The sequence below is a fragment of the Callionymus lyra genome, chromosome 6 (genome assembly GCF_982586985.1).
Source record: "Callionymus lyra chromosome 6, fCalLyr1.hap1.1, whole genome shotgun sequence".
Lineage (NCBI taxonomy): Eukaryota > Metazoa > Chordata > Actinopteri > Syngnathiformes > Callionymidae > Callionymus > Callionymus lyra.
In genome coordinates this window covers 33,998,757-34,014,465 of record NC_141823.1, presented here as the reverse complement: position 1 = coordinate 34,014,465, position 15,709 = coordinate 33,998,757, and the positions used below count along the sequence as shown (strand labels likewise).

General features: G+C 42.0%; 3 protein-coding genes across 3 annotated transcripts; 2 read left to right on the top strand and 1 right to left on the bottom strand.

Annotated features, from left to right (window-relative positions):
• The first annotated feature begins 578 nt into the window (after positions 1-578).
• Positions 579-5,463, top strand: atmin (ATM interactor). Its single transcript, XM_087792908.1, has 4 exons — positions 579-1,080; positions 2,025-2,150; positions 2,251-2,450; positions 2,734-5,463. Exons 1-4 carry the CDS (start codon positions 868-870, stop codon positions 4,406-4,408), a joined length of 2,214 nt encoding a protein of 737 aa, XP_087649034.1. The 5' UTR covers positions 579-867; the 3' UTR covers positions 4,409-5,463.
• Positions 5,464-5,849: 386 nt separating this feature from the next.
• Positions 5,850-8,697, bottom strand: LOC148078905 (uncharacterized). The gene is made up of 3 exons (XM_087793567.1): positions 8,608-8,697; positions 8,053-8,240; positions 5,850-7,594 (listed from the first exon to the last, which is right to left on the bottom strand). The coding sequence occupies exons 2-3, from the start codon at positions 8,227-8,229 to the stop codon at positions 6,893-6,895; spliced, it is 879 nt and encodes a 292-aa protein (XP_087649693.1). The 5' UTR covers positions 8,230-8,240; positions 8,608-8,697; the 3' UTR covers positions 5,850-6,892.
• Positions 8,698-9,281: 584 nt separating this feature from the next.
• Positions 9,282-13,160, top strand: LOC148078904 (protein phosphatase 1 regulatory subunit 3E). The gene has a single exon (XM_087792907.1). It carries the CDS (start codon positions 9,333-9,335, stop codon positions 10,254-10,256), a length of 924 nt encoding a protein of 307 aa, XP_087649033.1. The 5' UTR covers positions 9,282-9,332; the 3' UTR covers positions 10,257-13,160.
• The last annotated feature ends 2,549 nt before the right edge of the window (positions 13,161-15,709 follow it).

The window sequence follows — 15,709 nt, the reverse complement described above, 5'->3', positions numbered from 1 at the left end:
GTATACCTCAGATGAGACTAAGAAGCTTAAATTCTGCCTTAAGTTTTAGTTGTTTTGTCGTGCAATTTTGTGCACTTTATTTTTCAGAAAGAGGTGTCATCTCATACTTTTAAGATATTTAATTGACAATCTTGCACAATGTTAAATTAAATCAACATTTAGTATAACAGGAATAAAGAGAACACCAATTTCAGTGAAAAGAGAGATGTATATATATTCATATATATGTAGTAATTAATTTAACAATCTATTATTAAAAAATATAAATCTGAGGAATATAACATTACTACCTCAGAAAATTACATATTTAAACAAAAATAATCACTGACAGACACAATGTACCAATAAGGCCATTTTAAAAATGTTTTTTTAATTGCATGTTAAGATCAAAGGATTTGTTGAAAAGTTGTATGCTGCTCACCCAAAATATCCCATATTCCTGATTGCTTTGAAATATGATCTAAATTTATTTTAATGTGACACAGCGGACGTAAACGCCTACTACAGGACGTGACGTGTTAACGCCTCTGCAGAGAGGAATAGCGGCGCAGGCATAGACATGATTTGGTTGACAAAGATCGTCTTTTTGTCAATATAAATATTTTATGCGTTGACGTATCTGTTGACGTTTCTTTGACTCATAAAAAAGATTTTAAAGAGACGTTCGCATAGTCAACTTGTGACGTCATCACGTAGGAAGTGCGCGGACCAAGATCGCAGGGCGGATCCAAACGGTACCTCCACCGGCTAATGGTGTCGCCTCCAGTCAGAGCTGAGGGACGTTATGTCACGGTTCATTCATGCCTGCAACCAGAGCTGTGCTGCTCTTCTCCACCTCCACAGAAGACCTGACGCTCGCACAGGAACATGGCAGACATGAGCGGACAACAACCTGCCGGCGCCAGCTCCAGGTGTGACGGGGAGGCTGTGGCGCAGTCCCGGGAGATGATCAAGCCCAGCATCAGCGAGCTGACCAAAGAAGTGAGGACCAACATCCTGTGCACCGTGGAAGGATGTGGGAAGATCCTCCCCAACACTCCTGCCCTTAACATGCATCTGGTCAAGTCCCACAGGATCAAGGTAAGCATACGTGTAGCATTGTTATGCTAACTTATGAACAGTGACTGTATGTGAAAAGCAAGTCACAGCGTTACAGTTGTTTTATGACTGCAAGAATGTACATCTTTGTTTTTGTGTTATAAGTAAGTGCAAGATCTGATCAATGATTGAAATGTGATTCTTTCTGGAAAAAGTCTGAAGTCTTGGCATTGATTTATCTCTTGTTAGTTTGTGAAGAATCAGTTCATTGTTGTTTCATCCAATAGAAGCGAGTGAAAGCTGGGCTGGAGTCTCCACTAGTCGAGCTTCCTTTCATCATCAGACTCACGAACCCTTTCTCCTGCATGAATGACATCTTGTTCTGGTGTAGCTGACACAGCACAACACATGATGGATTTGCTGAGAACACGAGGAGGGATTCTAGCAAAACTTGGGAATGACATTATGAATGTTTGGAAGACAATATAGATGTAACAATATAAATCATATATCTTAAAAATGGAAAAGCACTCAAACCCTTGCAGGGACCAAGGTCTAAGGCAGACAAGTACCTGCGTTATCTTAATACATAGACAAAGATTTGAGATCTGTATTTCTAAGTGGTTTTAAGTATTTACAATTACATCTTAATCAATAGTTTGGACTATATGGCTTCTCCTAAATGTTAATTTAATATATAATTCAAATTTTAACTTACCCTCTGTTGGTACAGCTACACACGAACCTGTGATGAAAAAAATATTGAAAATGAAAACAATGCGTGGGCCATGCTGAGATGATCCGATCCTCGATTGTAATTTGATATATGGCTGAATTATTGATTACTTTTGTCTCCGATGACAAATTCCAGTAAAGATGTAAATGGATAAAATGTAAAGCAGTTAATTGTACAATTGGTTGTTGGTTTAAATTGCTACTAGAGCAGCACCATTTCAATGCAAATATGTGTTCTGTATTCCTCTCAGGATGGTATCATAAATCCAACAGTGAGAAAGGACTTAAAGGCCTCCAAGAAGTTTTACTGCTGCCCCATTGAGGGTTGTCCCAGAGGACCCAACAGACCCTTTTCTCAGTTCTCACTGGTAAAACAAGTAAGTGAAGACAAATCCTTGCTGCCCTTGAACTGATGTTCTTGGAAAGTTGTAGTCACAAAAAGATGTCAATCATATTCTCCTTTTTGTGCTTCATTAGCACTTCATGAAAATGCATGCAGAGAAGAAGCACAAGTGCTCCAAGTGCAACAATGGCTACAGCACAGAGTGGGACCTTAAACGGCACATCGAAGACTGTGGGAAAACCTATCAGTGTACCTGTGGCTGCCCATATGCCAGCAGGGCAGCGTTGCTTTCACATATCTACAGGACTGGACATGAGATCCCGACCGAGCACAGGCAAGTGGATACAATATCTTGCCCTTTAAAGTATATACTTTATTGAATATTGTTTTGATTGTTTAAGCGCTTTGTGACCCTGGTCTGGAAAAGCGCTATACATATAAAAATGACTTACTTACTTACTTACAATCACCACCTGGAAAAACCCTTACTCAGCACATTTCCAACTAATCTGCAGCCATACAATCCAAATGAACATGGGCTCTATCGCCCGTGGAACAAACAAAGGTTTTATCGGATTCATCATTGTTATTAAAATGTATTGCCTTGTGTTTTTCAGAATTCCTCCGGTTAAAAAGCGAAAGCTGGAGAAGCTCTCAAGTGGTTCTGAAAAGATGAAAGAAGTGACATGTGACGTGACACCAGGAGCTAAAGAGATGCTAGCTTTCCCTGCTGATGCTAACATTCACATCCCAGATACAGCCAGTCTGAGGTCGCACCCACGCAGGAACCTCCAAAAGCTGCTTTTACCCAAACCCAAGATCGCTCTAGTCAGTGTTCCCGTGATGCAGCTGGCTCACCTCCCGGTCCTCCTCCCATCTTCAGAGAGTGGCTCTTTGAGGCCCGTAGTACTGGCAGTTGACAGCCAGGGTTCTGTTGGCACCCTTCACCTCCTGCCACAGGCCTCTGCAGCAGTGAATTCCCAGCTAGGAGCTAAAAATGTGTGTTTTAAAGACAGCATGCAGTCTTCGCGCTCTTGTCTGGGGCCCATTAGCACCGGGGTGCAAGTCAATCTGGGGATTCTTGACGATCCCACAGGTGTCCTCGGTGGACAAAGAGGAAGGAGCACGTCGACCAACATTCAAACGGACAAATCGTTTCTCTCAAAGATCCCTGCGCCAGAAGGGATAAGCTGTGAGTCTGCAGTGTCTTCCTGCTCTCAGACTGACATCAGTGTGAGTGCTCAAATCCTCCTTCCAGTCAGTGTCGAGACCCAAACCTTCTCCTCTCGAGGCAAGGCTACATCAACCATTGGAGCTCAGACAGACGCCGGCCAAGTCCAGTGCCCCTCTTTGTGTACAGCCCCCAACAAAACACGGCAAACACAGACATGCCTCCCTCCACAGGACCAGACCATGACATGCTCCACGCTGTTTTCTAGTGACGCTCTCACCGTCTCCACTCAGACTCTCAACATTGAAGGGCCTCCAACAACCACACATGGCAGTTTGTACGAGGACTCCAAGTCTGCAGAGTGTTTTGGGGTGCAGACAGACGAGCTCAACTCAAATGGCGTGGCAGACAACCAGACACAAACTATGACCTTGTTGAATGATCTGGAAAACATCCTCTCTGGCCACCAGGAGCTCACAGAGTCCTCTGTTAGCTGCACATCTGGCCTGGGTTCTGTGCAGGAGCAGCAGAGCAGCATTGACTTTGACTTCGAAGAGTTTCTCAAGGCTGTGCACATCCAGACACAGACGGAGGAAAGTGACCTGGAAAGACTGGCTGCTGACACGCCCCTGGAGTCTTTAGACATCCAGACTCAGACGGACTTCCTGCTCATGGACGAACTGGACCAAAGTGTTGGACCAAGTCGAACACAAGCCAGTGACTTGGAGCTGTTTGACATCCAAACCCAGACTGACCTCAATTTCCTCCTCAGTGCAGGCAGTCACATGCCACTGAGCATCCTGCGCCACCCGAGCTTCTCCATGAGCACAGAGTCGTCAGACACAGAAACCCAAACGGACCTTCCTTCGTTTGTCCCTCACCAGACGCCGATCAGCCATGGCGATAGTGCACGACTCCTGAACAGCACAGAGACACAAACCAGCCAGGCTGACGGCCTCGGCCACCTTTTTCTCACAAGCAACGAAACTCAAACGGTCATTGATGACTTCATGACGGCCGACTTGGCGTGGAACATGGTGTCCCATTTCAGCTCTGTGGAAACCCAAACATGTGAGGAGCTCTGTGCTCTCTTTCGAACGGCTGAGAAGCCCCACAGCTAAAGCATGATCCTAACCATTCTCAATAATCTAGGTGTGAGAGAAGAGCATGACCTCCAGTGGTCCATAGTCTTTTCAAGAAGTCCTATAACTGTCTTAACATTCCATAAGGGTGGTTTAGACGTCTGCAGACGAACAGCATCGTGCACTTTATTAGTTTAACGACCTTGACTCTTAGCTTTTGACAGTTAACGTGTTTATTTGCACATCATGTGTCTTGTCTTTGAAAGCTTCGTTTGTTTCATCATTATCATCAGGATGTTTTCCAAACTCTCCCAGTCCCTTGTACATTGTGTTCAAACTACTTTTGAAATTTGCATGTAACTGTTACTGTGGCAGCACAATATTAGTTGATCTTCGAGGTTTGCTGAGCGAGTTTACATTGTCGTGGCTTTAGCAGTTTTAGCATTAGCACACTTTCTGTGGGAGAAGTTGAATAGCAGGAAGGTATTTAAGCCAGAGTCAAGCTACCTTTGTCACTTATTCATGTGAGTGTGCTCACATTTCTGGATCATTTTTCTCGACTCGTGGAATTCCTTTTTTGTTGTGTTGCACTTCTCTTGTTTATCTCATTCATCACCGATGATGTTTGACCAGTGACGTTGTTGTGTAAAGTTTTGGTGCCTTAAATGAATGGTTTACCTTCACCCTCCGAGGAACAAGCTGCTGCTTCCATCTTGTGTTTAAGTTCAGATGGAATCTTTAAAATGCTTTACTTTGCACGTTTATTTATGTTTTAATGCCATTAATGAATGTCCTGACGGTTTCTGTAAATAATGCAAAGGAGCTTTTAAGCAAAGACGACTTGTTTAACCATGTTGATTTCTACAACAAAAGAATGTACAGGACGCTGTGATAGCAAAACAATTATTGTCTTTGAGGCCATAATATTTATTATTGTTTTTGTCTGTTGTGATTGTTTACCATTAGTTCAGCAGATGTTTAATTCCAAACAAAATGTATGCCTTTATTTACCAAATGTGAGCTCTTGACTTCAGTTGCATGTGTGTGTGTGTGTTTGCGCAGTTATTTGTTACCTTTTTTTCTTGTTAAAGCTTCACCACACAATGCTAATAAACAGCTGGAAAGTAAACTTTGCGTTTTTAAATTCAAGCTATGATTGACAGGTTTGTCCACATTGTGCTCCACTGTGTGTAAGGTTTTAATCCTTCAAAATAAAAGTGGCTTATCTGTTACTCAGGCAAAGGCCAGAGTAACAGAAAAAAACACTTTGACAAAGTATTGGGTTACGACCCACCTGTTGAAAATCAATGTCTACATCAACATTTATATATTTTAAAACTTTTATCTTCAAAAAGACAAGAGGACAGTAAAGAGTGATTTCAAACAAAGTGTTTAATTATACAGTGGAAGTGATCATCTTAGTGATCCTTCAAGTGATACATGTTTTCATATACCTGAGTGAACTAAAGGCTGCCACAAATAAAACTTAATTCACCAATTTCCTTATTCTAAAAGATATTTAGTTTTCTATCTGACAGGCTTTTTTTTTCAGAAAATTCACAAGGTTTGGCGGTGGTTTGTGTATTTTACTGAATCATCAAGGAGATGAATCGAGACAAAGGAACTGTGTTCAGATATGGATGGAACACTTTCATTCTCTTTATGAGGTCGTTACAGGGTTGCTTGGTAACAACAACTGCAGAGGAAGCACTTGTGGGAACTGATGGGAACGTACAAGATCCCCAAAGTGAAGAGTCTGAAGCTGTGTTGCCTTCTGTTCTTGACCCATGTTTCATCTCAGAAGTCTTTCCCATTTTGATTTATTTAAACACGTCATGATGTTTCCCTTAAAATGTTACAATGATGTTGTATAGATTTCAGACATTTAATAGAAAATCTCTGCATTCTTTCATATACTTTAAGCGCTTTGTGACCCTGGTCTCGAAAAGCGCTATATAAATAAATATTACTTACTTACTTACTTACAAAAAGTGAATTCTACTCCTTCAGCATAAAAAACATAATTACTCTCAACCAAAGTAGCTGGTACAAGATTTAACCAAGGTGACCCATTGAAAAGTATAAGAGGTAGAAAAAACACAAATCTTTTTTGAGTGTTGAAAATATATCATCAAATATTTGAGTTTGTGTTTAGGAAGCAATGATTATGAAAATGATCAGAAAATACGGCCAACTTGTGAAAATGTAACATATATTTTTATATTCCAGAGTCATCATGAGGTACACTGAGTAGGAGAAACCTGCTAAAACTCAACCTGGCAATTAATGATAAACATTGGTTGTAATTACTTGTTATTCTGATTTTCGGTATTCTTTTTTTTTAATATATATATATATTTATTTTATTGTGATATATTTGTTTTTATTCAACATTTTCAGCGTTATAGAGACTGAATGTTCTTTAATTGCACCATCCCAACAATGATCTACTTTGACAAGAGATTATATTCTGTTCTACTGAGGAACTTCTTCCTAAATTAAAAGGCTGACCTAATCTAGACGTTAAGAAAAGAGACACCTGGTGTGAACGTTGACTCGTGCACTTGCTGCTGTGTTGGCTGGAACTGTGGCAGCAACACCTTTACCTATTGAGTAGTGCACCGTCTCAGCATCTTTGGAAAGCGTGAGATGTTTCTTCGGGACAGAAGCACTGACAGAAGTGAACAGGAAGCTCTGTTGAGCTGCCGTGTACCTGGAGGTCTGGTTGACATGGTAGAAGCCCAGATCTTGACTGGCATCGGCACGTAATCCTTTCGCACAGTTCTTCCTGTCAGAGATGTACTGTAAGATCTCTTCACTTCTTTTCTTGCTGCTGCAAACCTGCTCAGAGGTAGATTGAGGCGTCTTTATCAGCGGTAGAAACGTAAAGTTCTTGATGGGAACAACCGTAATATTTGGCTTCTGAGCCGGTTTCTGAGGCTTTACTGTTCTGGGGAAGGTTTGTGTAGATGTTCGGATTGTTTCTTTCTTCTCCCCCACAGACAAAGAAAAAGTGCTTCTCGGCCCAATACAAGCAGCATTTGACATGGTCTTTTGGCTGGAGGAGGTGTGTTGCTGATCACTGTTGTGTGTGTTCATGTTAGGCTGACTTGGGTCAGTCAGAGTGTGAGCAGATAGGTTTGAGCTGTCAAGGTGTGCTTTGCTTTCTCTCTGCTGAGGCTGAAGTGTGCAGCCCACTGTGGAGACTCTGTCCCAACCTCGGACCTGCCACAAGACATGGATGGAGAGTAAATATATTCATCATTTGTTCAAGAGAGAAGTGATGGATTCAATTAAAACCTCATTTTTACAACGGTTCACTTCAGACCAAGATAACAACTTTGACCTGGAAAACAATTTAAAAGGGCTCACAAGGTGCTGTAACTAAAGTAGAGGTTGGATATTGAATTGTAATCAGATTTTTCTCTATATTTGATGACATCCAAAGTACATTTTAGAAAAGAAATGAATGAGCTTAGCTCAGAACATTTATGGAATAAAGTGTGCAATAGATTTTTAAATGGACTAAACCTGCATCACTTACTTCATTATGATAAATATCTGCTAATGTTTGTACTTGCATTACTAATGCAACGTAACAATCTTTTCAATTAAGTCTTTAATGTTTAAGCATCCTTAAACATATTAAATTAATTGAAACTTTAGATTCGATTGGTACTTACAGCTTCTTCATGACCTGGTTGAGCCTCGAAGGACTGCAGTTGCTTCAAGAAAACCTCATCACTGATCGCCAGGAGAGCTTCGACGTGATTTCTCTCTGAGCTGCACCGGAGCTCCTGCTGGACCAGACTGTCCTTGTGGGGTTCTTCCTGGTGACTGTCTTCCTTTATACTTGCCATTTTTTGCTCAGCTAAACATACAGATACATACAGTTAAATGACATTATAATGACGAGTATTCTGAACACAAAAGAGCAATCCAATACAGGTAGCTGAGATATATTTTAAAATGGATGGATGGATAAACTTGGACTTTATATTTAGCAATTTGATTGGAGTAAACGTTTTCATTTTTTTTTAATAATGTCGTTGTCTTAGGAATGCTCCCTAAAATAGTAGTTTTAAATGTTTAGTAATGTAACTTACATATCAATTGTTTTCATTTGAACTATTTCTATTAGTTATTTTAACGCAAAACTCAAGTGTCAACACTTTAGAATTCATGTTTAGATCCATTTGAAGGTCAAACGAGACACGATCGTGATACTTAGCTCACACCTGCTGCCGGTACTTCACTCCATTTCCACGCGTATCTCTTCCTTCACATGACTCGTATTTAACAGATTACTTGAATGTTTTCTGGGGGAGCGGAAACCCCGGAAATACATCAGGATTCAAACGACGCCGTCGTCATGACAACCACACGCAGCACTACGCGGCGGTGACGTCAGACAGGGGGGCGTGACGGCTGCAGCTGCTTGAGTTACGTAACTCTATTCTAACCTGTTCAAATAATAACGATCGCTTATTTACACTTCCTGTCAGAGCAGACCACGAGCAGGAATGTTGTCGGGATGTGTTCACTTGTCATTACGTGTCAATTATTGTGGTTTATTTTGCGCTGCAGTCATGCTCCGCGTGTACGTTCAGTTTGGCACGTACACATGTGCACACAACCTCACGTGACAGCACCGCACGCGTCACGACACTCACAGGAACACCAGGAAAATATATAAGAAAAATAGTTCTACGATGTTTTTTTCTGGCTCTGATGTTGATGCTCCAACTTTAACGTAATTTCCACTCGTCTGAGCCGGATTATCGAGACCCTCTGCCGGGGAGCAGCAACCGAGGACTTCATTGGTCAAGAGCAGCCCAGTGACGTCACCACAGCGCCTATCGCGTGCAGGGACACTGACACCTGCTGACGGTCCGTCTCTCTCCCGGTCCTCATCACGACCACACCGGCCGGTTCTGCAGTGCAGGGGAGACTGCTGCGGTTTATGGACGCGGACTCAGGTCGCCCTGTCGCGGTCATGCTGCCCCCCAAGAACTGCCTGCCCCGGAACTACAGCTGCATCGCCGGGCTGTTCGGAAGCCTGGCGGCGGCCAACCCGCGGCTGGACGATGGAGAGGATTTTGACCTGGTGAACGGGACCTGCGAGCCCATGGAGAGCCCGGTGGTGGACGAGAGACCCCGGGGCAGGGAGGTCTCCCTGAAGCCGCCACAGAGCCCGAGTCTGCGTCGCAGGTGCAAATCCCTCCCGACGCCAACCGAGCGCGCGAAGTTAGAGATCTCCCGCACCAGGAGCCCCACGAGCCAGAAGAAGGTCCGCTTCGCTGACTCTCTGGGTCTGGAGCTGATCTCTGTGAAACACTTCGACGACACGGACGCGCCGGAGGTCCCGGAGCGCATCTTAGCCAAACTCCCCAAAGTCCCCGCGCACCTCAACCACCTGAACACCAAGTTCCCCAGAGGTCCAGCTCAGTCCGTGTTCATGGAGCTCCAGTTCTCCAACCCAGGCTGCCTCCCTGACTTCGAGCAGAAAGTGAGGGAAGTGAAAGTTCTCCTGGAGAGGGTCGAGCCGGACGAGTTCAGCCTCTCCGGGTTCGTGCGCGTCCTGAACCTGGCCTTCGAGAAGAGCGTGTCTCTACGGTACTCCCTCAACAACTGGATCACGTTCATGGACAGCTTGGCGTCCTACGTCCCCAACTCGAGCGACGGTGAGACCGACAGGTTCTCCTTCAAAGTGGTGATGCCCACCTACCCGGAGAACGGAGGAACCCTGCAGTTCGCGATCAAGTACTGTGTGGGCGAGCAGGAGTTCTGGGACAACAATAACGGGAACAACTACAAAGTACGGAGACACAAGTTCAAGATGTCCCCTCCTCGGGAGTGGGAGAACGGTTGGATTCACTTCATTTGAGAAGTTTTGTCCTTTTTTGCTATAGTGGTGGCACATTTCGTGCGTAACTTTCGCGCAACCGTTCTCAGCAGCCAGGTCTGGTTCTAACTATTTGGAGGTCCTGGGCAAAGACAAGCGTGTATCCAATATATCATCTTAAAGGGGTGTTTATGAACTAGTTTCAAGTATTTCGCATTGAAAAAAACGAGTTGTTCTAAGTAGAGCATCCTCGACGTACCCAGTTCTTCCAAAAAGTACTTCAGTCACATCAAGCTCACTGGATGGTTTGATCGTCACAATTCAATGCTTTTATTTTGGGCCCTCGATCTCATGGCTCCACTGGTATCCAGAGCAGGCCCTCACATTAGGTGGAAGTTACAAGCCAGAGGGTTACAAGTTGCTCAAATTGCTGCCACTTAGACTCGGCTCTGATTTTACAAACTATATATAATAAGCAAACAAAGCACATTCTGCCTCCTTCTTCCACTTGATGGTGAATCTTGAGATGAAAACCTTTGTTGTGTTGTTAGATAAAAGCCAGGATTGTAGGAGCGTTCCGCTCCTCAGCGTAATAAAGGTCAAATGACAAAGGTACAAGAGATATATTACACATCATCTGTAGCTTAGGTCAGCAATACATTCTCTTTACCATAAATGACCAGATTCTGCTTCCTAGTATGGAGCTTTCCCGCATGTCAAATTGGAATTTAAATGTATTATAGTCATGCACTTTAGGGCCAACGTCCAGATGAGTTCAACTTCGCTTCATTTCACGAGCGATTGAGAGGTTCCCAGCGAGGGATGTTGTGAAATAAACTGACTAAATGTTGAGGCTCTTGTACAGCTCAGTGCCCTTTGGGAGGGCACTTGTTATGTAAGGTCCAGACACGTGACAGGGAGAGCGTGCCAGGCAGCATCCCTGATCCTGGTGGGATGTGGATGTGGATTTGGTGAAAAGCTTGTCTGCTGATGGTATTTTAGGTTTGCTTTTGCACAGCACGTCTAGAGGAGAAGCAGGAATGCTCCTGACATTACTTCACTTGCTATCTCCTTCAGCCAGAGGGAGACTCCACCAGACATGGGTGTCATAGCTTCCTCTTGGTAGAACATTCGATGCCTTAAATTATAAGTCGCGGTGTGGAACTATATTTTTCCTCCACAAACACTTACCTGGATGAGGTAAAACAAGTGGCCAAGTGTTGTTTGTAACTGTTCCAGGAACATTTGTTCTGACTCTAAACATTAGTAGCATTTTGATGAGAGTCTGCACTTATGCATCAGCACTTTCCATTCCAGAGTCCCTGAATAGAAGCTTGAAACTGTCCATAAAAAGGTGCTTTGTGCAACCTTATTACATTTCAAATGATTTGTAGTAAAAACATTATCTTCTTTAAGAATGACCCAATATATACCTTGATATGTTCTTCTTAATGACCAAACACTTCATCTGACAGAACCTCTGTCAAGGAAACACACCTTTACAAATACACATTTTGACTTATGTTGCCAGTTGCACCGTGAATAACCCTATTTTCTGAACTTCTACTGTAATTAAAGAACTGTGTTGCCCTGTGTGTAGCAGCAGAATCACTCACATGAAGCTGTTTTGTCCAGCATTTTACATCCAAGCTTATATCTTAGTTAGCTGGATTACTCGTCTATTCATGAACAGAGATTTGCCTTTTAAACATTAACATTCTTATTTTTGGATTTTATGCACATCATTTTCTATATTCTATGCTCAGACAGAACACTGTGTGAAACTACTACCGATATGTATTTATACTGTGCAAGAGGCAAGATCTAATGGTTTTGGTTTATGCTTCCTATACTCATATGCACTTTTCCTTGGATGCAGACATTTTAAAGACGCTTCTTTCCTAGGTTGCGTCCAAACACGGTTGACCACATGCCTATGAGTGCAATTGCTTTATTACATAGCTCTTACTGTTTCCCACAATCACCTATTGTTTATATCACCCATGCCTCGGACAGATTCGCTGTCCATGGGATGAGTGGGAAGTTAAAAGCAAACCTGGAGTAAAAACTGAGCGCTCCTCAGTAGTCGTGTGTGTTGACTCCACTGTGGCTATGACGGTCTGCTTGTGGTCTAAACTAACTTCTATTACGTATGTGAAAACTGTAAGTTGTTGTAATTCGTCCGCTTTAGTCTGTGTTCCATTTTCAAAACCTTTATGTAGAAAGCATAAAAAAACGTTACCAGTAGTTCAAATATGTTTTCTACACAGCGGGTTACAACATCCAGTCTTCATGCTTACAAATGTATAGTTTGACTAAAAGCAGCCTGAGATATATAGATATATATTGTACGTATGTAAATGTGTTACAGTTTCATATTGAATGTCTTCCTGTCTATTCTAGGCCCAGCTTACATGAACATATTGTGAATTAAGACATTTGAACATTCATTCTATTTTTAAAAGAACATGGTATTCATTTCTGTTCATCAATCTGTTTCAAATGTGATGAAGGGACATAGATAAATAAGCAGGTCGGAAGGGTTGTAGATGAATGAAAAAAAATAAAATATTGCCTTAAAGAGATGTCGAAGTGCTCAGCGAGGAGAAGGTGGTTGAGAATATGAGTTACTAGCACGTGGTGACACATGAATGTATACTGAGCAGTTTTAAAGGAAAGGGTTTCCCGTGAAATGTAAATAGCTAATATATTTTTGAGTCTCTTATCCTGCCTAAATGCATTTTCTCTAAGAAAAGCAATGATTATTTTTCTCTTAACCATTTAAATGATTTAACTGTCCTGTGTACATTCTATGCAACCTTTCCTGTGAGGCCATCATCTACTGTTGATCTATGTGCTGTCCATACTTTAGCACTGAATGTTAGCATGAACACCTGATCATAACTATTTTTACCTTTCATTTAAACTTTGTAAAATCATCCTGGATTAAAATATTGTGTGAAGCAACAAAGTGTCTTTTAGTTTCCATCCAATAGTGCGTTTGAAGAATTGTTTCACAAATCTGCTGCTTCTATTCATAAAGCTGCTCACTGCAGCGGCCTGTCGTCACCGCTGTAGACTGCAGACATGTCCTCCCTGTGATCAATGGGGAAAGTCACGCCCCCTATTTTCTCTGAAATGAAGGTCAGTGGGCTTAAAGTAAAACAGGATTTATTAAAAAACTGTTTAAAAAAATTGTGCAGGAAAAAAAACGTGTTTTCACAAATTAATGAATATGAGCTGTTTTTTCATTTCATATTTTTTTTAAAAGACACAAGTTAAAATACAGTAATTAGGAGCATTTTAAATATCAAACAGTGTATTGCAATATATGTAATATAATCCACCCTAATTGTTTGAAAATGTGTGTGATATCTTATAAAGCACTTTATATGAAGAAATAAAAGATTAACATCATCATAATAAAGTTACAACAAAAAAAGACAAATTGGTAACAGGGTGACTGTGAAAGTAAGAATACAGTTGTCTTAACTTAGACCTGTCTTAGAGTATAACTAATAATAATAAGTAATAATAATAATAATAATAATAATAATCTCTTTTTATACAGCGCCTTTCTAGACCAGGGTCACAAAGCGCTTTGACAACCATTCACACATACTGATGGGAGCAGGCTGCACCACATGATGAAGCCATGTCTGTCATAATGGTAAAATGATTCAACACCATCGATTCTTTATGGTGCTCTGAATTGCTTTTCTTCTACAGCAACACACTGAGCAGCAGCCGCTCTGCCTCTCACCCATCCGACTCCATATGGCTAGTCAGTGAAATCCTGCTGCGAGATTTCAATTTAATTCTCTAATAACAACCCCTCAGTTGAGCAACTCAAGTGTTAAATTACACATTCCCCAGAACACAAATGAGAGTGGATCAAGTCATCTGTGGTTTATCTGCAATGAACAACATCCGTCGGGATTTATACCCTTTCTATGCTGGAATCAGCTTCTTATGTAACAGCTGTGATCATGTGACGCTGAGGATGATGATGATGACGCCATGTTTTGTTCACCTCAGAGGTGATGATCCTGCATGACGGTGCATCCTCAAAACTGGATCTATTTCCACCTGCATCTTTCTGATGGGGACCACAGCAGAGTTCATGATTGTGGTGTGAATAATTCATGCTGGGCATTTGATGAAATGCAACACTGTGTGTGCATATGGAGCCATCAGCAGCCTCCACTGCAGCTTGTAATGTGTCCATTACCAGGGCACTAGAGGGCATCAAAAATTCATCATCTATAGGCTGACATGCCAACTTCAATGTACTGTATATACAGTATATATACAGGTTTGTGTGTGTCTCTCTCTCTCTATCTACAAAAAATGTTCCTTTAAAATAAATTCTATCAAGTCTCTTTATTTTCTGTCCGTGTTTTAAGTGCATGCAAGTGATTATAAAACGTTTGTGACATTAAGCATCAATTTCCCTGATGGGAACCTCCTAAAAGAGATTATTGGAGTTGTTTATCTATGTTGACCTGTCTGTCTTTGAAATGGAAGTTCTAGAGCACTCTGCTAAAACTGCTGCCCCCTCAACTGACCGAGGCATCAAAACTATTTTACTCTGACCTCATATTCAAAATTGGGATTTAGATTCAAACTATAAAAACTCTCCACCCTCCGACTATCTGCTCAAGAGTAATAATGTTTGGTATGTTATGGCAGCAGGTGGTGTCCTGTCTTGACCCTAAAAACAAGAATTCTGGCATTCCCTGACACAGAACTAATACATTCCACCTCACCAAACATGCTTATTGAACACGATTGTCAATACCTTTGCACTCGGTTCTCTTGAGCACACACTCCTCTTCAACACTTTTGAAGTTAAGCATCTTAATTGTTCTAATCTGAACCATCCACTACCACTTGTCCAAGGTTGGGTCCTGAAAGGGTGACCGAGCCATCCCAACTGGCTTCTTGAATCAAAACTATACAAAGAATTAAGGGAATCGATAATAACACATGCTATTTTCATAATAATTGATGGTGCTTCTTTGAGTCAGTGGTGGAGTTTTCAGTCTGCTGACGTCATGAAAGGTTTTATTGCACCAAATAAGATAGTCATGAATAAAGCAAAGCTGCTGTGATTTTTCATTTCCCTTCATGCGTTTCCTCTTCTTATGAGACTTCCTCCTCATTCATCATTCCGCACGATGATATTGTTCTTATTGTACTTCTTCTCTGACGTCCTTGCTCTCTGGACCTTCAGGTCAGCAGACACTGAAATGATTGCTCTGGCTCCACAGTTTGGGCTGAAGCAGCACTCATAAATATTCCACTGCCCCAAACTGCTTTCATCGGCTCTGCGGCGCTACTGAGAGGATGGAAACAAAGCTGTGGAAAAAAGTCAAGTGCTTCTCCCAACAAAGTGGAAATCAAAGTCAGGGAGAGCATTGGGTGAGAAGATAATCAGCCACACATCAACATCATCAATTCCCTGCTGACAGCTTGGATATCACGCTTCTAAA

What these genes read in the sequence shown, in the direction of transcription:
- LOC148078904 (XM_087792907.1), top strand. Translation starts at nt 9,333, where the DNA reads ATGGACGCGGACTCAGGTCGCCCTGTCGCGGTCATGCTGCCCCCCAAG.
- atmin (XM_087792908.1), top strand. Translation starts at nt 868, where the DNA reads ATGGCAGACATGAGCGGACAACAACCTGCCGGCGCCAGCTCCAGGTGT. An exon ending in AGTTCTCACTGGTAAAACAA is followed by an intron (nt 2,151 to 2,250) that starts GTAAGTGAAGAC and finishes GTGCTTCATTAG; the next exon opens with CACTTCATGAAAATGCATGC. An exon ending in GAGATCCCGACCGAGCACAG is followed by an intron (nt 2,451 to 2,733) that starts GCAAGTGGATAC and finishes TGTGTTTTTCAG; the next exon opens with AATTCCTCCGGTTAAAAAGC.
- LOC148078905 (XM_087793567.1), bottom strand. Translation starts at nt 8,229, where the DNA reads ATGGCAAGTATAAAGGAAGACAGTCACCAGGAAGAACCCCACAAGGAC. An exon ending in AACCAGGTCATGAAGAAGCT is followed by an intron (nt 7,595 to 8,052) that starts GTAAGTACCAAT and finishes GTCTTGTGGCAG; the next exon opens with GTCCGAGGTTGGGACAGAGT.